This window comes from Sarcophilus harrisii, chromosome 2 (genome assembly GCF_902635505.1).
Source record: "Sarcophilus harrisii chromosome 2, mSarHar1.11, whole genome shotgun sequence".
Lineage (NCBI taxonomy): Eukaryota > Metazoa > Chordata > Mammalia > Dasyuromorphia > Dasyuridae > Sarcophilus > Sarcophilus harrisii.
In genome coordinates, this window is record NC_045427.1 from 264,131,551 (window position 1) to 264,156,028 (window position 24,478).

General features: G+C 36.7%; 1 protein-coding gene across 2 annotated transcripts in view; it reads left to right on the forward strand.

The window, feature by feature from the left end:
- Positions 1–24,478, forward strand: part of STARD9 (StAR related lipid transfer domain containing 9) — a 147,041-nt gene that overhangs the window by 85,443 nt on the left and 37,120 nt on the right. For both annotated transcript variants that reach the window (XM_031952164.1, XM_031952166.1), the window contains exons 8-16: positions 5,841–5,910; positions 6,995–7,067; positions 8,754–8,821; positions 9,688–9,785; positions 10,530–10,739; positions 10,957–11,054; positions 11,739–11,816; positions 12,244–12,315; positions 19,351–19,527. In XM_031952164.1, the coding sequence (XP_031808024.1) occupies positions 5,841–5,910; positions 6,995–7,067; positions 8,754–8,821; positions 9,688–9,785; positions 10,530–10,739; positions 10,957–11,054; positions 11,739–11,816; positions 12,244–12,315; positions 19,351–19,527 (944 nt within the window). The remainder of the gene's footprint in view (positions 1–5,840; positions 5,911–6,994; positions 7,068–8,753; positions 8,822–9,687; positions 9,786–10,529; positions 10,740–10,956; positions 11,055–11,738; positions 11,817–12,243; positions 12,316–19,350; positions 19,528–24,478) is intronic.

The following is a 24,478-nucleotide window of genomic DNA, read 5'->3' on the forward strand; positions in this document are numbered from 1 at the left end:
ATAAGCCCTGAGAACTGAGACCAAAATGACAGCTGGGCAATAGTCTGACATTTGATGTTATATGACTCCTCTGTCCATCACTCACTGTCAGTTTCAGTAGTTGGGGAGTGGATGAAGTGTATTTGCAGGGGTATTTGTATAATGGTTTGCAGACTGACAGCTGCTATTGTCCTGTTATTCACCTAGGAGGGTTGGTTCCTTTATTTCCTTCCTCTGGGGAGGAAAGTGAACACCCTTAGGCCTCTAGAGAGAAGCCATTGATGAGCTGGGTACTTGAGACCTTTCAACACAGAAACATATGGGTTTATGCCCCTGGGGATAGAACTGGTGCCTCTTCAGCTTTATCTGTTTGGTGGACTGATGCTGATGACTGGAGTATAATTCCATCCAGGTATATTCATGGCAATTAGATGAATAACGCTTTGGTGCAGGATCTAAACTTTTCTTTTTGATATATGATGTTTATTTGAACACACGAAGTACAACATGAATGTTATTGTGGTCAAATGCTGGACTCTTCATGTAAGGTCAGTACCTGTTTACCCGACCAAATCATATTTTCTGATCCCATTAAATTGACCATGAATTCACGCTGTCATTAGCTCAGTGATTGAACAACAAAGGTCAGTGATAGAAGTTTAGGCTGTAAGTTTTTTTTTTTTACAGTACTCCTAGACAGTAATTTTTTTCCCCCAGTTTTACATTTCCATATACTAGATTGAAATAAGTGGAAATTTGGGGATGTAATCACTGCTACTCATCAATTTTTTTCCCTGAACATTAGTTTGGGTTTCCTATATAAAACTATGTGAGAATACATTGATCCCTTTTTTCAAACTCTCCATAAATATTTCTGATACAAGCTACTTTCCCTTTTTTGGATATCACATAGATTGATTCCAGTGTATTATAAGCAATTCTGCACCCTTTTTGGAACAAATTTTGGCCCCCTGCTGGAAAAGTATTTTTAAAAAGAAAAGAGAAATCAGTTCATCGAAAAAAATATTTGTTTTGTGAAAAGCATTAACTCTAGGAACTTAAGGGGGATACAATGAATGAATTAATAAATGAAAAATCATTTATTAAACACTGTGTGTCAAGCTTGTGCTAAATATTGGGGTTGCAAATATAATTAGTCAACAACCAACAAGTGCTTATAAGTACTTACTATGTACCACTGACTTGTGCTAAGCCCTAGGAATACAAAGAAAGCATCCCTGCCTTCAAAGAATTTATGGGCTATATAGGAGAAACAATCAGTAGTACACATAAGATAAATATGAAAGTAGAGATTATACCTGCCCAAAATGAGATTCTATTCTATTGGAAGAGAGAATTCACATGGGGAAATGATGGCTAGGGAAGGTTTCTTTGTACAGGGGTAGCGAGTGGGATCTTAGTAGAGTAGAATGAGTAGATATGAAAAAGAATAGTCCTTGCCCTCACAGAGTTACAGTTCAGTTATGGAAGTAAGAAATATTCACATGAAAGGATAAGATAACCGTACTTGTTAGTAAATGTCAAATGGGTAGCCCAGACAACAAATGATCTATGAAATCAGAAGTGGCAGAACCATCTTGGATTGGGATGGTAGAGGGTTTCATGGGATCACAGAATAAAGCCTTGAAGGATGATTAGATTTAGATCGGAAGAAATCATGGCAGGTGGCAGTAGAGGGAGTGGGGAGGAATGATGTAAACAAAGGAATAATGTGGTGGTAGGGGTGGGTTAGGAATTCACCAAGTAATATAAGATTCATCCAGCTAAGTAAGAACCCTGTCAGTATTCTGTTGTTGTTTTTTGTAATGTTGTCCCTTTTATTTTTGTAAACTATATTTTGAATCTCTAGAGCCATGTTTGCTATTTGAAATCAATTGAGTTTAGTTCAGTATTTATTAAGTACCTATTGGTACTTAATAAATAGAAAATAGAAAATTTATTTCTAGAAAATAAGAAAATAGAAAAACAAGAATAAAATAATATTTTAACTCTCAAAAAATTTGTCGTCTAGGTCAGGGAGATGACAAATCTCACATTTGTGTGAAATAATTAAATGACAATATAATGGTATGTACAATTAGGTACAAAAATTGATGGGATAGGTTTCTCTCATTTCATTTGACCATTTAGGAAGCCTCTCTATGTTTTGTTAAGGGAAGGATTTCACAAATTTTATTTTAGTGTTGTTGAATACTTTGTTCTGTTTTCAAAAAAGAAAGAAATGGAAACTTAAAAAGAGACTCACATTACTTGATATTCTAGATTATGATTTCATGTAACAACATTCAGTATTATGGGCAACTATGGCAAGTGAACTGAAGGTAGATATTTAAGCTGACACAGGTGTAATATAGTGGAAAGAGTCATGAATTTGAAGTCACAAGACCTGTGTTTAAATCCAAGCTCTCTATCCCAGAGATCATAAAAGAGAGAAAAGGATCTACATGTGCAAAAATGTTTGAAGCAGCTCTTTCTGTAGTGTCAAGGAACTGGAAATTGAGTGGATGCCCCTCAATTGTGGAATGACTAAATACATTATGATATATGAATGTAATAGAATATTATTTTTGCATAAGAAATGATGAGCAGGCTGATTTCAGAAAAGCTGGAAGGACTTTCATGAATTGTTGCTGAGTGAAATGCATATAACCAATAGAACATTGAACACAGCAACAAGAAAGTTATCAACTGTTGATCAACTGTGATGGATTTGGCTCTTTTCAACAATGAGGTAATGCAAGGCAATTCCAATAGTCTTGTGATAGAAAGAGCCATCCGAATCTAAAGAGAGAACTATGGAGACTGAATGTGGATCACAGCATAATATTTTCACCTTTTTTTTGTTGTTCTTTTAGATATTTGCGTGTTTTTTTTTCTTTCTCATGTTTTTTTCCCTTTTCAGCTGATTTTTCTTGGGCAGCATGACAAATATAGAAATATGTTTAGAAGAACTGCATATGTTAATCTATCTAGGATTGCTTGCTCTCTAGAGGAGAAGGGAAGGGAGAAGAAATGGAGAAAAAATTGGAACACAAACTAAAGGTGAATGTTGAAAACTATCTTTGTATGTATTTAGAAAAATAAAAAAGCTATTATTAAAACAAATCCTAGCTCTCTACATGAATGACCTTGGGTACTTAATCTCATTGAGCTTCAGATTCCTTGTTTATAAAATGAGAGCATATGAGTTGTTCCAGCTTTAAATCGATGATTTTATTATTTAAATCAGTTAACAGTTTAGTCTCTGTGCTGGTTACTCTACTTTTAAGATGAGAACTCAGAAAAATACATCATACCAGCTGAGACCTTGAGGGAGAGATAGGTATAAGCCTTCAGGCTTTCTCTATGTTTGCAGACATTCTCAACCTGACATTTATCTCCCATAGTGACCTATGTAAAAATCCTGATGCTGAATGAATTAGAGAAGTCCTGATTCATCTCTGGAGTTTATCTGGTTTGCTCCTCGTTTTGATTTTTTTTAGGTTTGAGAGGAGGAGGGCTGCCAAATGGCAATTAAGAGCTGTTGGACAACCTCAGAAAAGAATTATAATTCTCTAGGAAGCAGGGAGCATGGCAGCGACTTTTCCCCTTACCTTTCCCTCCTACCAAGTGGCAAATAAGCAGCACTGTATGGGATGTTCAGAGAGGAATGGCACCAGTAGTGTGAGAGCTTGCTGAGCTCTTTTCAGGGCTGGTGTCCACCTGCCACCCAACTCTCACCTGTGGGCTTCTAAAACCTGTAGCATGTGCAATGACCTCACCCCAGTAAAATTGTCTTGGTAGAGAGGCTTGATCAGGTTAAGGGTAATAAGCCTCAAACTTGTTGATGAGTTAGGAGGATGTCTGCCCAGAGCCTGTGAAGACTTCTCCCAATAGAATGAGTGAATGAGAACAATTTGTTCCAGTGACCACGAAGGCAGCTGAGACAGGTACTGTGGAGCACTTAGAGCTTGATCAGCCTTAGAGCAAGGTCACCCACTACTTCCTGCCATTATCAGTTATTCTGACTTTGGTCTAGTCACTGGACTTTGATGACTTAGGAGAGAGAGTGTGCCTGATAGTTCTGCTTCATTTAAATCTAAATCACTCACAAATCAAGAAGAACTTATCCCATGATATCACTGTTCCTCTTCAAAATGAAGGACAAACAATAAACAGCATCATCTCTGTATGTTTTCAGCATACATTCCCATTTCTGTGGTGCCAGGATATCTATGATCTTTCCCTTCCCTTTATCCATTATGGTCATTGTGAGTTTGCTCATTATTTGGTTAAAAATAAAGATAAAAATGGACCAATTTTGCATAAACTTTACCACTACAGCATAAGCTTAGTATGCTTACATTTTTGGGATAGGAATTTTTAAAGAAACGTTTTCTTTAAAGTTTTTAATAAGTTTGTGTTAAATTTTAGTTTTATTAGCCTGATGAATAAAAATAGTATCCTTTATGTTAGACCAATCATTAACTATTCTTTGAAAAAATAAATAAAATCCTCTAAATGTACTAACTAATGAAATGTCTTCTGCTTGCCCATGGAAGAAATTAAGACCTAGAGAGAGGTTGAATGACTTACCAGGGTTCCTGTGGAGCAGGCAGAATCCTATGATTCCAAGTCCTAAACCTTTTCTGGGCATCCTCTATAGTATAGCTTCTCTAGTGGTACCTGAATACTTATGAGTGCTGTTGGACAACCTCAGAAAGGAATTATAAATTCAGGCTTGGAGTATCCTATCCCCTCTGTCTATCTAAGTCATATACATCCTTTAAAGATTAGCTTGAGGCCTATCTCCTTAGAGAGGGAGAATCATTCCAGCCCATATTCATCTCTCACTTTCTCCTATGGTTGCTTATTTCTTTTTCTTTTTTTTAATCAATAGTATCTTATTTTTCCAAATACATGTAAAGATAGTTGTCAACATTCATTTTTGTAAGACTTTGTGTTTCAGGTTTTTCTCCCTTCCTTGCTTACCTCCCTCCTCCCCAGCAAGCAATCTGACATAGGTTAAACGTGTACAGTCTTTTTAAAATCTTTTTTAAAAAATTATTTTAATAGTATTTTATTTTTTCCAAATACATATAAAAATAGTTTTAATTTTTGTAAAACTTTGTGTTCCAAATTTATCTCTCTCCTTCCCTCACCTTCTCCTTCCCCAAAATAGCAAATAATCTGATATACGTTAAATATACGCAGTTCTTCTAAACATTTTTCCATATGTGTCTTGTAGTGTAAGAAAAATCAGACCAAAAGAGAAAAAAATCATGAAAAAGAAACAAACAAAAATAGGTGAAATGACTATCCTTTGATCCACATTTAGTCTCCATAGTTCTCTCTCTGGATGTGATTGGCATTTTCCATCTCAAAAGTCTATTGGAATTGAAGGACAGTTTATTGTGACAATAACCATTTTACCTGGAAAGGTAGATTAAGGTCAAGTTTTAAAAGATTTTAAAGCCTTTATAGGGAGTTTATGTTTGATCTTTCATTCTAGGCCCAGCGCTCCACCCACTACACCACCTTGGTTCCTGTTGATTATAGTACTTATTGCCTTTACCACTCTCAATTGATACTTTATGATATATTTAATATCCAGATATTGTTACCTGTGCGGTGATATATGTGCTTTCTTGACAGTGTCCTTAAAGAACAGGGGCTCTATTTTACTTCTTTGTAACCCATTTAGCACAGTGTTGGTAGATACATTGTAAGCACTTCTACTTATCAAACGAATAAAGCAATGATTCAGTGTCAGCTCAGTGGATCTTGTCTGCCAAGGGATGGTGTAAATTGAACTTAATGATAATATTTCCCTTTTCTTCCTCCTTTTATAAATCAAACAGGCTTATCTCAGCATGTGGTTACCAACTCTAAGCAGATAATTGGTCTCTTGGAAGAAGGTGTAGCAAACAGGTAATGGTTTTCTTTGTTACCTTCAACATTGCTTGCCCTGGGCTTTGGGGTCTTTGTAAAGGTGTCAAGGTGGATGATCTGGATTTAAAATACTCTTGTTGTTTTTTTGTTTTGTTTTTTTCATTTTTTGGGAAGGGGGCTAGGCAAATAGGGCTAAGTGATTTGCCCAAGGTCACACAGCTACTAAGTGTTAAGTGTCTGAGGCTGGATTTTAACTCAGGTCCTCTTGACTCCAAGGTTGATGCTCTATCCACTGGCAACCTAGCTGCCCCCAAGACTCTCTTTGTTGCTTCTGAAACTAGAGTTAGTTATGGAATCATAGAATTTAGAACTAGAAAGGATCTTATATGAAACCACTAAAACAAATCCCATCATTTGACATAAGAAAATAAAATGAGGCTCGGAGGAGAAATATGAGGTGGCCAAGATAATACATAATTAGTAGAGCTAAGATTCAAACCCAGGTCCTGTGAAAACAAATTAGGATTGTTGCTAATTTAATTCAATTATTTTAATAAATAAACAAATTGTTATTAATTAATTTAATTGTAATGTTCAGTAGTGAGTTCAAGGCTTGGCTTTGCCCTCTCATAACCCAAAAGCAAGATGGTGGCCAAGTTGTTTTTCCAAAGTTCTTTCTCTAATTCTAATTTGTCACCTCTGTCCTTGAAACATCTGGCAAGTCTTATCTTTCTATTTGTTCTGTCTCTAGAATTATCTTGGGAACTTTTGTTCTCCTGTTTTCAGATGTGCTTATTCCTAGCTGAGGGTTGGGCCATGATACTGGGGTTATATCTACCTTATCCAAGCCCTTGCTAGAAATTTCAAAGACCTTAGAAGATATGATAGAAGCAAGAATGGCAAAATAACTTTGGAAAATCAGCTTGACCACCAAATTGCTTCAGGTAGAAGCCTGGTTCTGTTTGGAGGCTTCTTCCCTTATGATTCTACCCCAAAATCTGGAACCTTTGATATTCTCCTATTTCAGTCTCAGTTCTAACATTTCATGTACTTCCTCCATCTTCCCAAAGACTTTAGCATGTTTACATTGTCATTGTCCTGTTGTCTTCCCTTGAATATGCAGGATCACAGCAGCTACCCATGTTCATGAAGCCAGCAGCAGATCCCATGCTATATTCACCATCTACTATACACAGGTTGGTTACTTTTTCTTAAGTCTTTGTGACTTTTCTTTCCCTCAAATTCACTCTTCTCATTTCTCTTCCCTTTCTTTTCTCAGATATTAACTTGTTTTTATCTAGTAGATAGATAATTTGTAAATAGTCCAAACAAACCACTGCATACAGGGAGGGTGTAGCTAGGGTGGTAGCTAGGTATAGTACTGAATCTGGAGTCAGAAAGATGTGAGTTTAAGTTCTGATTCATACTTATTACCTGTCTGACCCTGGGTGATTGATTTGACCTTTCTCTGCCTCAGTTTCCTCATCTGTAAAATAGAGATTGTAAGTACCTCTCCCAGGACTATTGAGGTATTTATAAAGTGGTTTGCAAACCTTAACAGGCTATATAGATGCTCATTCTTGTTGTTGTTGTTATTATTTTGATAATACCAGTTCATTTATAGAACACCTTTTATTTTTCAGAGCACTTTCATGTCCATTTTCCATTTTAGAGAGATAATAAAATTTTTTAAAAATATCTTAGCTTTTTAGGAACTCTATACTTATAGCAGGTGGAGATGCTCTATAGATCTTGTAAAGGAAGGATTCTCACCCTCCAAGAACTCACATTCAGCGAACAAAGGCAGTTTAGAAAAGGAATTCTTTCTAGATCTCCCCTATTTGCAGTTATATGCTGTTGCTAAAAAAACATACTAAGGTGGCACAGTGGAGGAAGCTCTGGGCTTGGAATCAGAAAGACTCATTCTCATGGGTTCAAATCTGGCCTCAGACACGTTTTAGTTGTGTGACCCTGGGCAAATAATTTGATCTGTTTGCTTCAATCTCCTCATCCATAAAATGAGCTGGAGAAGGAAATGGCAACCAGTATCTTTGCCAAGAAAATCCCAAATGGGGTCATGAAGTGTCATGACTGAAATGAATCAACATTAACAATACCCTGAAGGGCATTGGTCATTTTTCTGAAAACTTGCATTTTCTGCAGTTTATCATTCTGTACAGTTATCTGGTCACCTCTGTCAGCAGCTGAGTAGAATTCATCATCTGTCACTTTGAATTATAGCTAATCATTGTATTGATAAGTTTTTTCAAAATTGTTCCTTTTTATAATGTTGTTATATCATAACATGATCTCATGGTTCTAATCATCTCCCTTCAGCATTAGTTCATATATCTTCCCAACTTTCTCTGATACTGGCCTCTTTGCCATTTTTCATGTCACAAGAGTATTCCATTACACTTTTATGCCATTATTTGTCCATCCATTACTCAAATGATGAATACCTGTGTGGTTTTTAATTCTTTACCAACACAAAAGACAAATATTTTCTGGTTGCAGTAGATGGATAGAGTGTGGATAATTTATTTATTTATTTAATTGCAGTTTTGTTTATTTTGTTAAACTTTTCTCAATTCTCAAGTTTTCACCAGCTTGGGAATTTTTTTTTCTACTTAATAATATTTTTTATTTTTTCCAATTACATGTAAAAATAGTTTCCTACATTCATTTTTAATAATATCTTTTTATTCTCAAAATACATGCAAAGATAGTTTTCAACTATTCACCCTTGCAAAACCTTCACATTCATTTTTGTAAGATTATATAAGTTGCAAATTTTTCTCTCTTCCCCTTTTCCTCCCTTCTCCCCAAGAGCAAGCAATTCGATATTACCTGATTATATTTAAATGTGTTTCCTCCTGTAGGCTATTCTGGAGAACAATCTTTCTTCTGAAATTGCCAGCAAAATCAACTTGGTGGATCTGGCAGGCAGGTAATCATGGTTTGCCTGTGGTGTCTCAGGTGTTACTTCCTGGTGGGAACTGCTTGAAGCAGCTGCCATTCTTATATTCCCATTAAATTGCCTGTGAGCTTTGGAAGAATTTAGAACCTTATATACTTTGCAGACATCCTGAGGAAAGTATAAAAGTAACAGATTATTTGGAAACTTAAGTTGTTGCTGAGATTCTGAGTGGATGGAGGCCACTGAAGTACCAGACCTTCCATTTCTTCTGTGGAACTGGCTAGAAGGGAAAGCAATTTTACACATTTTGGGGGGAGTGAGGGGTGTATTAATACTGTTTTTTGTGTATTGGTAAGGAATCTTATTCTTGAAACCCTGGACATCAAAAATGCTTTAATATTAAAAAAAACTTTTTGTATTCTTAACACCTCACACAGGGCACTTATTTTAAAAAATACTTATTGATGGATTTATTGATGGCCTGCTATTCTAATCTGAGGGCCTTCTTGACTACAAAAAAGAAAAAAAAATCTTGAGTGATGGATGTTTCCTAACTACTGGAAGATCAAATGAAGCAAAAATCCTTATTTTGAAGCTGTTTGATAATTCATGCATCAGAACTTCCCTTTAGGATCACATAGCTTTCAGGGACCTCATCAGTCCATTTGCTTAAACCTCTTTATTTTGGGAGCAAGAATTCTGAAGTGTAGAAAAATAAAATTACTTTTCCCAGGTCACATCGATAGAAAGTACCAAGATGGCACTTGAACCCAAGCCCCTGACTATCAGTCCAGCATTCTTCCTTTGTACTTGAGAGAATTTATAAGGCATTCAGGGGTTGGGAATAATTGAGGTACCTATTCCTAACCTTGGGTTGTTCCTGGCTTGTGTTTCAGTGAAAGGGCAGATCCTAGCTATTGTAAGGACCGGATCACTGAAGGTGCCAGCATCAACAAGTCCTTGGTGACTCTGGGCATTGTCATCTCTACCTTAGGTAATGTTCTAAGGGCCTGGATCGCTAAATGGGGGAACAGGGAGCCTTTTGAGAGTATGCAGGGGTTCTTTTTGGCACTTTTCTATGAGGATAAGGACAGTGGAAATAGCTGTTGATCAGAAAAAAGCCTCAGTTTCTTTTTAGGAGCTATTTTCCAAAGATGGATAAACTAAACAGTCTCTCTGCCCCAGCCATGCTAGCCCACTTGCTGCTGTATCTGCACCTGAAATTTTCTCCTTCATTTTGTCCTCTTGAAATATTTTTCTCTTCAGAGCTCATCCCAAGTCTCCCCTCCAGCAAGAGATTTTTCTTGATTTCTGTAACTCTTAGTCTTCCATTGTTCTCTCTCAACCCCCCCAAATTATTTTTGTATTCCTTTCATTTGTACATGTTGATTTTCTTAGTAGAAGATAGACTTCTTGAGGACAGGGATTGTTCCAGTTTTTGTCTATGTATCAGTGGTTCCTGGCACAGCATAGGCACCTAATGCATATTGGTAAAAGGTTGTTCATTTATTTTGACACTCCTGTGATATATTGGATTATTCTTGGAGCTATCTCCACAACATTAAATTTTCATTGTTCGAGGAAATAGGCAAACAATGAATATAGCTTGCTTTTTGCAGGCCAAGAGTCAAAAAGTACTTGAGAAGCTAAGAAATGAAATATTTCTTTTTGAATTCTTTAAAAACTTTAAATTTGAGATGTGAGCTGCTTTTTACTTCTTTCTTTTTTCTTTTTGAAGCCCAAAACTCCCAGATGTTCATCAATTACCAGAGCCCGAATAGCACATCCAGTGAAGGTGGAGACAGTGGGAGCCTCAGCTCTCCCTCAGTGGCTGGCAGTATTGGTGGAATCCCTCGAAAGCAGTCATACATCCCCTATCGGGACTCTGTGTTGACCTGGTTGCTGAAAGATAGTCTAGGAGGCAATTCCAAGACCATCATGGTGGCCAGTGAGTGTGAGACTGGAGTCAGCTCTGGATGCAAGGACCATGTTCTGGCCCAAAGGGACAGATCAAGTCTGCCCAGACATGCCCATTTTCTTAGTTTTTAAAAATTCACATTTTGGTCTATCAGTGGCAAGATATCCAGTAGGTGGATTGGAGGTAGTAGGATACATGAACTTTGGGGAGGGTTACTAATCTTTTAACTTTCTTTTTCTTGTTTCAGCTGTGTCTCCTGCAAACTCCAGTTATAGCGAGACCATGAGCACGTTGAGATATGCTTCTAGTGCCAAAAGCATCATAAACAAACCACGTGTGAATGAGGTAATCTTATCCTCTGAAACTCTAGATAAGAATGGTAGGTGTCACTGATGATACCACCTCCAAAGTTGGTCTCAGGTCTTATTTCTATATTTCTATATCTTGTCCCCTTACTTATTTCCATCTTGTCTATATCTCAAGTCCCAATGGGTAACCAGGCAGTGATTCTCAGATCATAGCACTGGAACCAGAAAATGAGGGATTAAAATGTTTTTTCCCAGGGTGGCAAGACTTCTTTGGCCTCTCATATTGATCCTGCTCATATAGCATCTTTTTTTTTTTTTTTAATAAGATCATCCTTTTGAAAATCCCTAATATACTTTCGCTTCAGGAAGAGCATTGCAAATTTTTGGATGCTATAGAAATTCATCCTGAAATGGTTCTTGTTTTATATGTGTAAGACTTTCCTCCCTCACTTGCAAATATTTTGCTGTTTCTTTTTATATTATGACCTAAAGGGGAAGATTAAGGATGATTAGATCATTTAGATCAATCTTGAATGAAAAATTTCAGTAGATTCCTTAAGCTTCTTTAATCATTTTAGTGAAAAATTCTAGTAATAGCTCCTGAATTATGTAGCAGAAAGTATTTGCTCATTGATTGATTGAAGTTGTGATTACTAGTTGGTTTCATGAATCTGGGAGCCTGACACTATCCATTAATCATTTCTAGTCTTCTCTGTTTTAGGATGCAAATGTAAAACTAATCAGAGAACTTCGGGAAGAAATTGAAAGACTGAAAGGCATGCTCCTGAGTTTTGAACTGGTATGTGGGATTCCTAGAAGATTCCCCTATTCAGGAAATTCGTCATGAGAGAGTTCCAGCTATATTCTGCAGTGTTCCATGATGGTGGTGGGGTGAGAGAACTAGGTGACTCTGTAGCTGCTCCTCTGGCATCATTACAGTTGTCACCTTGGCTCCTAGGGTAAAGAGGAAGCATTGCATGCATGGACTTGTGGGTAGTTGGGTGGAAGATACTGGGGTATGTTTTTCCAAGATTGTTAATAATTGTGTGAGGAGAAAAACTGTCCCTATTTCTGTAAATCCTTTCTCTTCATGTGATCATATGCACCTTTATTAGTTTCCCTCTATTTCTAATTTTGGAGAGAAATTCTTCCTTTATGCATCTTCCCTCCCCAAAATACTTGCAAGCTTTTTCTGAACAATGGCCATCTCTGCTCCCTTTGCCCAGGGGAATTTGAGTCCCTTCATGGATGGAAGAAATGGAAACCTGAAGGAGCTGGTTCTCCATAATGAGATGAAAGTGAGTATTTTTAGTTGGGGTAAGTGATAGGACTTGGAGCAGAGAGGGGCATTTCTGGGAGTCAGTTTTCTTTAACTTGGGTGCCGGTTTATTGTTCCATTGTCCTTCATGGGAGTGATGTGGTTTTTTTGTGACTTACTTTCTTACTGTTTATGGTCCCTTAAGGGGATTGTGGCGGCTCCTTTGGGGGACCAACACACATAGTCACAGAGGAAGGACTTTTCATTTAATCAAACAATTTTTCAGTGTGTATTGAATGTCTACCAAATACTCTGCCTTAGTACCCAGCTTCTTAAACTGTGAGTTGTGACCTCAAATGGGGTTTTGTAATCTCAGCAAATGTTTAATTTGTATGCCTGTTATATATATATATATATATATATATACATACACATACATACATACCTGGGGTCATATAAAAATTTCTTGGGCAAAAAGAGGTTGTGGAAAAAGTTTAAGAAGTCCTGCTCTAGAACATAGTGTTTTGCCCTTAAAGATCATATATGGTCTAATTATGGAGACAATTTGAAAACAGCTAAATGTTAAACTATAGGTACGAAATGCATTAAAAAGGTAACGTATATACCAAAATATCCCTACTAGCACTTTTTTTTTTGACGTAGGTAGCAAAAATACTGAAAATAAACTAGGTGCCAAATGATTGGAGAATGCTAAAGAAATTGCAGCTTGCAAGTGTTAAATGCACTGTAAAAAATACAAAAATACAAACATGGGGAATACAAAGGAACATTAGAAAAGCTTGTGTGAGCTAATGCAGAAGAAGGAGAATATAAACAATTGCTACAATAATGAAAAAAGATATTAAAATTAACCTGAATGTTTAGTAATTGTAGTGACCAACATTAACCCCAGAGAAGAGATGAAGAAATCCACCCTTCTTTTTGTTGGAGATCTGGGGGAGCACAAGTGTGAAATGTTGTTTACACTGTCAGATGTAATCATTATGTTGGCTTTCTTAAATATTTTTCTTTGTTGCAAAATAGATCTGTCAGAAGGCTGTTTTTTTAATGGGGAGAGGATAAAACTGGAAACAACTATTATGTTAAAAACAAAAAGCAAAAATTAAACTTATTCTTAAAAAAAGAAATGTAAAAGGAAATTAAAACAAAATTTATGTGCAATAATAGTTGAGAAAACGAAGAAACCAATGAGATTGAAATAATCAGAAGGTTTCAAGAAGAAAATAGGACCTGATTCTTAAGATTGGATAAAAGAAAATATCCTGATTTTTTTTTTTTAAAAAGAGAAGAGGAAAATTGCAAACAATGTGCCAGTTATCTTGTCTTCAATTCCTAGGGAAATATTAGAATTGATCATTAAGGAAATGAGCAAAAGTTTTTCAAATTTTAAAATTAAAAAAAATGAATAAAAAATATTATTTTTAAAAATATAGAACACTGGCCTAGGAGTCAAGAAGACCTAAATTCAAATCTAGCATTAGACACTTACTAGTTAACTTCTCCTTACCTCAGTTTCCTCATTTGTTAATTGGGGATAATAATGGCACCTATCTCCCAGGGCTGTTTTGAGTACAAATAAGATACCAAACTTTATTTATTTATTTATGATCGTGAGGCAGTTGAGATTAAGTGACTTGCCCAGGTATCACACAGCTAGAAAGTGTTAAATATTAGGTCCTCCTCACTTCAGGGCCGGTACTTGGGATAGTAGTGGCATATAGTATATAAAAGTTATTCTAATTGTTGTCTTATTATTATTATCATTATTAAATATTGGTGAGTATCTCAAAAGAAAAGCAGTCATTACAAAAGAGCCACCATGGTTTTATCAAGAATAGTTTATGCTAGTCTTGCCACTTTCCTTTTTTGGACAAGATTATTAAACTAGTAGAAATGGAGAATATTATAAAACTGATGTAGCTTGGTTTTAGCAAAGCCTTTAATAATGTTTCTCTTTCTATTCTTATGAAAAGATATGATCAAGACTAGTGGTATCAAGTTCAAATGGAAACCCAGGTATCTAAACCATACATAAGGATCCCTGTTGGCTATATGTTGACTTAGAAAACTACATAGTAACATTATCTCTGTCCTATTGTATCTTTACTTATTTTGTTACATATTCCTCTGTTATATTTTAATCTGCTTTGGGCCACACTTAGTCTGGCCCAAAATAGGGCCAGTAGCATTGATACTATAATACAGTCTGCTCTGATCTAGATCAGGGGTTCTTAACTAAGAACTTTTAAAAAAATATTTTGATAAATGAATTTAAATGTAATTTATTTCCTTTATAAGTTTTTGCATTTTATTTTATTTTAAATATTATTATGAGAAGGGGTTCAAAGACTTCTCCAGATTGTCAGAAGGCACATGACACAAAAAATGATTGGCTTTAGATGATAATACAAGTATTAGGTGGATTTAGAACTCATTGGATGTCCTGACCCAAGGACATTTTTAAGGGTTCAATGTCATCATGAAAAGAGTTCCCTAGAAGTAGCCTAGAAACTTGTAATCTATATTTGACTTTGTTATTGTTGAAATTTTTTTATCAACCTTGAGTGAATGTGTAGATGGGTACAAAACAGGGAGGGATGATGGAGTCAGGCTTGATTATGGCAGGTTAGAGACTCTTAACAAAAATGAAATCCAATAATAATATAGTTAAGGTTTTAATCTTGAATGCAGTGTAACACAATGAAAAGAACTCTGACTCCAGAGTCCTGGAGTTCAGATTCCCCTTTTGATGTTTGCTGCCTGTTTGACCTTGATTTGGTTGAAAGAAAGTCCTGAAAATCTGCAGGTTTGTTGGATGTCTTTTTTTTTCATTCAGTATAATGGTTAATTTTGCTGGATTTGATATTTTTGGCCACAGACCCAGTTCTTTTGATTGCCAGTATATATGATTTCAGGACCTGTAGTCTTTTATTGTAACTGCTGATAAGCCCTGTACAATTCTAATTGTAGCCCATATTTGAATTTTTTTTCTTGTTTCTCGCAAAATTTTCTTTTTGATGTGGGGGTTTTGAAATTTGGAATAATATTCCTATGTATTTTCCACAAAGGATCTCTTTGAGATGATGATCAGTGGATTTTTTTTCTATTTCTCTTTTCTCCTCCTATTCTATCACTCCAAGACAATTTTCTTAGATTATTTCTTGCATTATTGTGTCAAGGCTCTTTTTTTGGTCAAAGCTTTTAGATTGTCCAATTATTCTTGTATTTTCTCTTTTTGATCTATTCTCTAGATCTGTTGTTTTTCTTATGTTTCACATTCTGTTCTTTTTTTTCATTCTTTATGATGTTTTGTTATTTCTTGGTCTCATAGCTCACTGATTTCTCCTTGGTTAATTCTAATCTTTAAAGAACTATTTTCATCATTAAGACGCTATCTCTTTTTCTAGTTGGTTAGCTTTTTTTCATAATATTGTTTTTCTTTGATGGTTTTTATTTTTTAGTTTTTCCTCAATGGCTCTTATTTGATTTTTAAATTTTTTTGAGTTCTTCTATAAATTCTCTCTGGGCAGGGAGCTATTACTCTCTTTTGGGGTATATGCAGTTTGTTTGTTTTGTTTTGTTTTTTTACTTAGAGTCCTCCTCTAAAGATGAACTCCAGTTTTCTCTATTCCCATAGTAAATTTCTGTGGTTGGGTTCTTTCTTTGCCAGTTCATTTTTTTTTTTTAATGAGATGTATTAGTACAAAGCACCTCTGATGGTGAGGTGAGGTGATGGTGCCTCTGCTTCCACTTCAGCTCTCCCTTCTGACCTGGAACCCCGAACTAAGAGCTCCTCTCTCCTGCAAGTGCCAGCAGCCAGCAACATCCCTGCTTCACTGCCATTGCACTCTCAGGTGTGGTTGTTTATTCTGACTCAGGGCCGAGACTCTGCAGCACAGTTGGATCTGGTGTTCCTGATCAGTGGAGGTTCACTCAGTCTTCCTGAACTTGGACCCAGACTCCACAAACAGTGCAGGAAGTGAAAGTTTCTCTGGTTCTTGCAGGGGCTCCAGCCAAATCCATCTAGCCTCAGGGTCCCCCACTGGGTGTTTCTGTAGAATTAGCCTGGAGGTGTTTTCACCTCACACTGTCTAATCTCCTACTTGGGATCTTTCTTCAAACCTTATTGAGTTGTAGCTGGAGGACCCCTGTTCTTCTTGGTTTTTCACCAGTCTGTATTCTCCCTGAGGGACAAATTTGTTCTGTTTGTGGGGAAAATCTGGAGAGCTTGAAATTTACTGACCTACTATTCCATCTTCCCAGAATCCCACCCCCCTCAGGAAATAAAATTAAGAAAATGATGTTTCAAGAAGATTATGATGTTTGGTAACTGGGTGAAGGGCAGAATGGAGATAGGCAGAATGGAGAAAACCTGGGGCCAGAGAAACCATCTGGGAGTATTTCCAGTAGTCCACTTGGGAGGTGAAGAGAGGCTGGACTATCTCTGGTGGTAGCAGGAATTAAAAGAAAGAAAGAAATTTAAGAATTGTTTCAGAGGAAAAAGTGTTTTCATGACAGTTAATATAAGGAGAAGAGTGAAAGAGTACTTGGAGATCACTTTGGAATCTTTTAATATTTATTGGATTTCCACAGGCAATAGGATAGGCAGACCTATTGCCAAAACCTTTTCTTTCCTTTTTAAGCCAAGGAGGATGTAAAGGATGAGTTATGAGGAAAGTGGGCACATTTTTGGTAGTAGTAAAAGTTTTGCCTCAAAAATCCTTAATTTCTAGGAAGTGGGAAAAGGGGAAACGGCTTCCACAGTGACTATGGCAGAGATGATAGTTGAAGTTGAAGTCCAAGTGTGCATTGCAATGGGCCCCACTGGTTTGTTTGAGGGCAGTTCAGTCATAAGTCATAGGTTTTGAGGGAAATCCAGCCCAGTGACTATTTTATTGGAACTTTTCCTTTGGGGTAGATTTCGCCTCTTTGAGTTTTTTTTTCCCCTTATAGAAAATACCACTACAGAACGCTGATAATTTTTGGACTCTGGTACCTTTTAGACTCAGGCATTTACTTAGTGACATGTGTGGGAAACTCCCTTTACTGCTCCTCTGACCCAGGTCTTAGCTTCCCAACTCTTCAGTTCTATTAGTCTTTTCCTCCCATTTATAGCTCAACTTCATTGAGCACTACTTTTCCCGGTCCTCCCCTACACCTTACTCCAACTACACCCCCTCCCCCCAATATATAATCAAGGCACAAGATGTGGGATATGCTGGCTCATTCAGGTTCAGCTAGTGCCTGAATAAAGGCAGGTATTCTTTGGGGAAAACAAAACCCCCAAATATGAATCAAGTCTATAAGTGATAAGAGTTTAATTTGCATTTATCTTTCCTTATCTCTTCCATTCCCACTTCCCCCAAACAGAATATATGCTCCTTGAGGCCAAAGACTGGTTGCATTTTTGTCTCCTCTTCATTGGGCAGCACAGTGCTAGGCACATAGTAAGCCTTTACTAATTGTCCCTTCCAGTTCTGTTAATGGTGTTGCTCTTTTTTTTTTTAGTTAAATTATTTTTTTTATTATAACTTTTTATTGACAGAGCCCATGCCTGGGTAATTTTTTTTTTTTTTTACCACATTATCCCTTGCACTCACTTCTGTTCCGACTTTTTCCCTCCCTCCCTTCACCCCCTCTCCCAGATGGCAAGCAATCCTATACATGTGAAATATGTCACAGTATATCCTAGATACAATATATGTGTGCAGAACCAAATAGTTCTCTTGTTGCACAGGGAGAATTGGATTCAGAAGATAAAAATAACCTGGGAAGAAAGACAAAAATGCAAGCAGTTTACATTCATTTCCCAGTGTTCTTTCTTTGGGTGTAGCTGCTTCTGTCCATCCTTGATCAATTGAAACTGAGTTATATCTCTTTGTTGAAGAAATCCACTTCCATCAGAATGCATCCTCATACAGTATCGTTGTTAAGGTATATGATGATCTCTTGGTTCTGCTCATTTCACTTAGCATCAGTTCATGTAAGTCTTGCCAAGCCTCTCTGTATTCATCCTGCTGGTCATTTCTTACAGAACAATAATATTAATGGTGTTACTCTTAAGCTACTGTCCTTAATTAAGGCTTTACCTTTTCTTGGAAGCTTAGGAGAAGGGAAGGATGCAGTTGATTGGTTGCCATTAACAACCATCATATTCTCTGATGGCAGGTGGGGTAAGGAGAAGTCAGGAATGAGAATTCTTTCTGATTTTAATTCTACTTCCTGTCTACTAGGGCTAGGACTCAAAGGGGATCAGGATTTTAAGGTAGCTAATAAATTTAGTTCAAGATCTAAGGGGATGGGTGGGAGAGTGGTAGAACACAAGTTAAAGAAAAAAAGATCTGAAGATATAACACCATCTGGGGAATCGATGTGAAGAGTTGGTGCTTTTTAAAAAAACTATCTTTTTATCTTTAACTTTAACAATGTTATATTTCCTCCAGTTTTATGGCCTTTTAGGTAGAGAAAAGATGCTCTTATTCCCTTTCTCTAGGCTGTGGTGGTCCAATTCCATTGATCAACAAAAAAGTCTGATGTGATCATCTATATTTTGAATAGGACATCCCAGGAATGGTCAAGATATCTTTGGGAATTGGGATCAATTGGGATGGGAAAAACTAGATAAGGAGAGACTAGAGTGATTTTTCAGACCTGTCATTCCTGATCCAAAGAAGGCCCCAGTATGCTAGTTAATTGATTCCCTCATGGTGGTACTAAAGAGCTCACTTGTGCCATGTTAGGAGGATGGCTGCTAGCTGCCTCCCTGATCATTGCTCTGTCAGAAAAAAACAGAGGATGTCCATGGATTGGTCCAACAGAAAAATGATGGTCGGAAGGAGTTATAAGTATTGGTTGTCTGCCTTTCTGGCCAGTCCTTTCCCAATTCATTTTAAAATTCCTGTTTGGTTTAATATTAATGTGATCAGCTGTAATGATGAATAAAAGAGGAAATGTATTTAGGACAATGAGAACATCAAGTTAGGCTGTTCTCTGACCTTAAACTGATTGCCCCATGCTAAGTCTCTGAGAATAGCTTCTGTGATTTCTTCCCCAGAGAGACCAGCTCTCCAAAGACTGGACCCAGAAATGGGATGATTGGAAGGTTCTCATGGAGTGTAATGTTGACATCAACAAGAAGAAAGCCGGGGTGATGATTGATTCCAACCTGCCACACCTGATGGTCCTGGATGATGATGTGCTGAGCACTGGGGTTGTGCTGTATCACCTCAGGGTAAGGGATTTTAAAGCAGATCTGGGGAGAAAAGTGCTTCCCAGCAAGAATACCTCCTGAATGCTGAGGCATGAGAAGGGAGTTGTGAAGAGCTGTGAAATTCTATCCTCAATCATTGTCATGAGCTCAGTCTTTTTTTTCCCTCCATGTCATTCAGGGTTAAGTGACTTGCTGAGGGTTATACAGCTAGTAAATGTAAAATGTTTGAGGCTGGATTTGAACTCAGATCCCTGATTATCTATTGTGCCATCTAGCTGTCCCAAGTTTTTTTTTTTTTTTTTTTTTTTAATCTTTATAGATCCTTCTCCCCTTTAGAAATGTATTTTATTGCCCAGGAAAATTACATGAAACGTAATAGTACTTAGAAATAATATTTTTCTATAATTATACTTAAAATAGTGTTTTCTCTATTCTTATAAGATTCATAAAACAAAAGCATTCACTACCATAAAATGTCAAGTAAATAATCTTTAATACCAAACTTTTTTTGCAACTAGTTAAGGTTTATTTTCATTTAAAAAAAAGTTTAATTGTTTTATTTTTTCTGGTTATGCCCCAAGTCTTAAAGAAATAGAGGTTAATGTGACTGTCATAGAATCATAGACTTTAGATTGTGAAGGACTCAACTTTCCTGTAACACTTGGTACATCTGTCTATTGGTCCCAGTTCTGCATGCAGCAAAAATTGTAGCCTTTCCTAAAACCTGTGACAATAGTTGGGATATTTAAGGATTGCTTTTGTGTTCTGGCTAGCTGGATAGAGTACCAGACTTGGAGTAAGGAAGACTCCTTTTTGTGAGCTAAAAATCTGACCTCAGACACTTACTAGCTGTGTGACCTGGACAAGTCACTTTTTGCCTCAGTTTGCTCATTGTAAAATGAATTGGAGAAGGAAATAGCAAACCACTCCAGTATCTTTGACAAGAAAAGCTCAGGTGGGATCATGAAATCAGACATAACTGAACAACCACTGAACAAACTTGTGAACTGACCCCTGCCTGTTCCCAATCTTATCTTCTCCAGGTTAAATGCTTTTAACTCTTTTAGCACATATCTTTCAGGATAAACATGCTTCCAGGTCCCCTCTTGGATGTGTGGGGGGAAAGGGGTGGATCATGCTGGTCATGCTTCTTTCAGATGATCTTCTGACATACTGATGTTCCTTCCTTTCAAAATGTGACATTTAGGACTGAACACAGAGTGATCTGCCCAGAGTTCTGCAAGATTATTATGTCCCTCAATCTAAACATGATTCAGAGTGTCCCAAAAATCTTAGTGCATTTTTTGAGCTATTAAAGCTTTAAATTTTAATGGCTTAAATTTTTACGAAGGTTTTGTGACACAATATCATAATATACATATCTATGTTAGCATAATGCAATTTATAGCATATAGATTATATCTATATACTATAATAACATAAAAATCTACTATATATATATATATGCTATAATAGCATAAAAATCATACCAGTTTTATATCTTTTTTAGTTACTGCATTGCACTGTATGTTCTAGTCTAATCCAATCTAATAAACATTTAGTTAGTGGCTACTATGTGTCTGGTACCAAAGCCCCTACCTTCAAGGAGCATACAAATTAATGGGGAAAAATAATGAATAAAAAAATGACAGGAAAGAGGAGAGCATGGGGGAGGAGGAAGGCAGACCACCAGGTGCATCTTGTCTTGTGGAATTGAAAGCAAACAGATAATCAGATAACAAACAGAGAATTCCATATTGTATTAACTCTGTAGTCCATTAGAACAGTATTTTTTTTTAGCCCTGAATTATTTTCTAGCCTCCTTTCCTCTCTCTCCCTACCTTCCCTTAATGCTATAGTATTTAATATACTTATAAATATATTAATATAAATGCTATAGCATTTAAATTTGTCCCTGTTACATTTTGCCACATTAGCTTATGCCCTTTATCTAGCCTGATAAGATCTTTGGGGAATACTAATTCTTCTGTTCAGTGGAAGCACTATGTCCTTCCTCTCTATTTCTTCATTTCTAATCATTTCCATTTGAGTATATGGCCTGCTGAAGTGAGTACTTCATTTCTAAATAGAGATTATTTAATATGTAATTTATAATACCTATATTATTAGAATATAGAATATTTCATAGAATAAAGAGATTTAGAGATCATCATGTCCATTTCCCCTCATTTTAAAGAGAAAGAAACCAAAACTCAGAAGGATCCTTTGTAGATTTATTGCTCTCAAGTTTGTTGGAGACCAGAAGAATCCAGTTTGGCATACAGAATCAATCACTTCTGTCTATTTGACTTAGCCAGGGTTACTTCCAGTTATTCTGAAGGAATCTGTTCATTTATTATGAAGGTCAAATGAGGTAATATTTGTAAAGCACTTAGTTTGGCGTTTGGTACATAGTAGGCACTTAATAAATATGCTTAGTCCCTTTCCTTCTTTTTTCATAGAGCCAAACTTTCTTGCATTGCCACAAATCCAGTATTTATTTTCATTACAATTTCTTTATTGTATTTTAAAGGAGCAGCAAGGGCAGCTCATTAATGAATTCCTTATGTATCACTGTCCCTAGAGGAATTATGTTCCTCATGCTGGGGTGTATAGAGAGCTGAGTTTGAGCCTCTGTGCTCAGGATAGAACCATAGGGACATCTCATCACAAAGTTAGCTTTCAGACAGAAGCTTGAGGAAGCCTGTTTTCTGGCTCCATGTTCCCTCAGGCAGCCCTGTCTTTATACTTTCCCAAGGTATGAGGTAACAATAAACATTTAATTCCTATCTCAACCACCCCCACCCTGTTCCCTTGGAGGTGATGGGGATAGAGAGTTGCTCTCAGGGAGCATTAGGTTCATGTTACCCCTTTGATGAACACTGTGCTAACTTGAGAAGATGCCTTATCCTCTCAGTGCTATAGGTTCCAGTTTCTTAAACTGTGGTTCATGACTCCATAGGGGATCTCATAACTGAATGTGGAGTCATGAAATTATGATTTATTTTCAGTAAATGTTTGATTTGCATATCCATTCTATATACCTATATGCCCAGGGTCATGTAAAAATTTCTTGGGTAAAAAGGGTTGGAAGTGGAAAATTTTAAGAAACTCTGCTCTAGATAACTCTTAAAAGCCTACATTTTTTAAAATAGTATTTTATTTTTTCCAGTTACACATGAAGACATTTTTTCATTTTTTTATAAAATTTTCTTCCTACCTTCCCTCCCCCTTCCTAAGCCAGGTAGCAATTTGATATATGCAACCATACAAAACATTTCCATACTGGTAAGAGGCTGCCAGGCTGCATTAGGAAAGGCTGTTTCTCACCAAAGGAGTTTCCCACCAAAAGAGTTTCCATATCAGTGAAATCCTCAGTTCAACCCTAGAAAGAAAGATCTCTCCTCTGGGATGTGGTAGGATGGGGTTGAATTGGGAAATCTTCCATGTGTTTGAGGCAGAATTGCTCTGCCTTCCATACTATTTTGGTCCTTAAATATAGTATTGTTATCCCTGAGAAAGTAGGAGTAAAATGGTGGTTGTCTGGCTATAGGCAGAATGTTACAAGATGCTTCAAAAATACTCGGATGCTCTAAAGGAGAAGGATGACTTCATCTAAGAGCCACTTTGTTCAGGAACCTCTCAGAGGGGTTTCTGTAGAAATGACGGGGCTGAGTTTTTCTTGAGCTTTGTATGTGCTGTATATATCTTATGTTCTTTCCTTTTGGAATGGAAGACACATTGCATTTGGAGTCATAAGGTTGCATGGGTTTTAGGCCTGGATCTCCCCCTGTTACTCTTGTGGCTCTAAGCAAGTCACTTAACCTGTGTCTGTTTCCATCTGTAAGATGGATACGCTAATTCTTATACTCCTCTCAGGTGCAGATCTGATGAAATGATCTGGAGTCATTTTCAGATGCATGTCTATGGAAGAAATTTCTTAACATGTATTAAACTGTGATTGTCTTCCAAGCTCCCCATTTGGAAGCAATTTCCTAATATATTGGACTGGTACAGCTTATTCAATTCCTCAGGTTCTTATTCCGTTTCCCTACCTGATGGTTGGCTTGTTGCCTTGATAGCCCCCCAGGAGCTTATTTTTATTTTGGCTGATCAGGGGGACAGCTTCAGAGAACACATATTTTGAACAGGCAGCATCCCTTTTTTTTTTTTTTCCTTTTTAAATGTTTTTTAGTATAGCTTTTTATTTACAAGATATATGCATGAGTAATTTTTCAACATTGACAATTGCAAGACCTTTTGTTCCAACTTTTCCTCTCCTTCCCCCCACCCCCTCCTCCAGATGGCAGGTTGACCAATACATGTTAAATATGTTAAAGTATAAGTTAAATACAATATATGTATACATGTCCAAACAATATATGTATACATTTTGCTGTACAAAAAGAATTGGACTTTGAAATAGTGTACAATTAGCCTGTGAAGGAAATAAAAAATGCAGGAGGACAAAAATAGAGGGATTGGTTATTCTATGTAGTGGTTCATAGTCAAATGAGTTCTTTCGCTGGGTGTAGCTGGTTCAATTCATTACTGCTCTATCGCATCCCTTGTTTTTAAAGCCCATTCTCCCTGTGCCACTGAGATAGGTGCTACAAACCCTGGATAGGAGGCAATCCTAGCTGCCTTGTTTCCCCTCAGGAAATCTTCCTTTTGTTTAGCATGTTTTGTATCTTTGAACACATCCAGAAGGCTATATGTGTATTCATGGATGCAGAGATCTTCACCTAGAACCAGACCTCATTCCACTGTGAGATTTTGTAGTCTTGCATATCCTCATTAGTCCCCTTTGTGCTTTATTTTTAAAAAATTGTTTATTTTCAATTTATGGGATGAAACAGGCATTTCCACAACATAGTATATATAGTAAAAAGAGATAGCATGTGAAACTGCAAATCTGTTATTTACAACTTGCTGTTCCTTTATATATAATATATATTATGATACATATTAT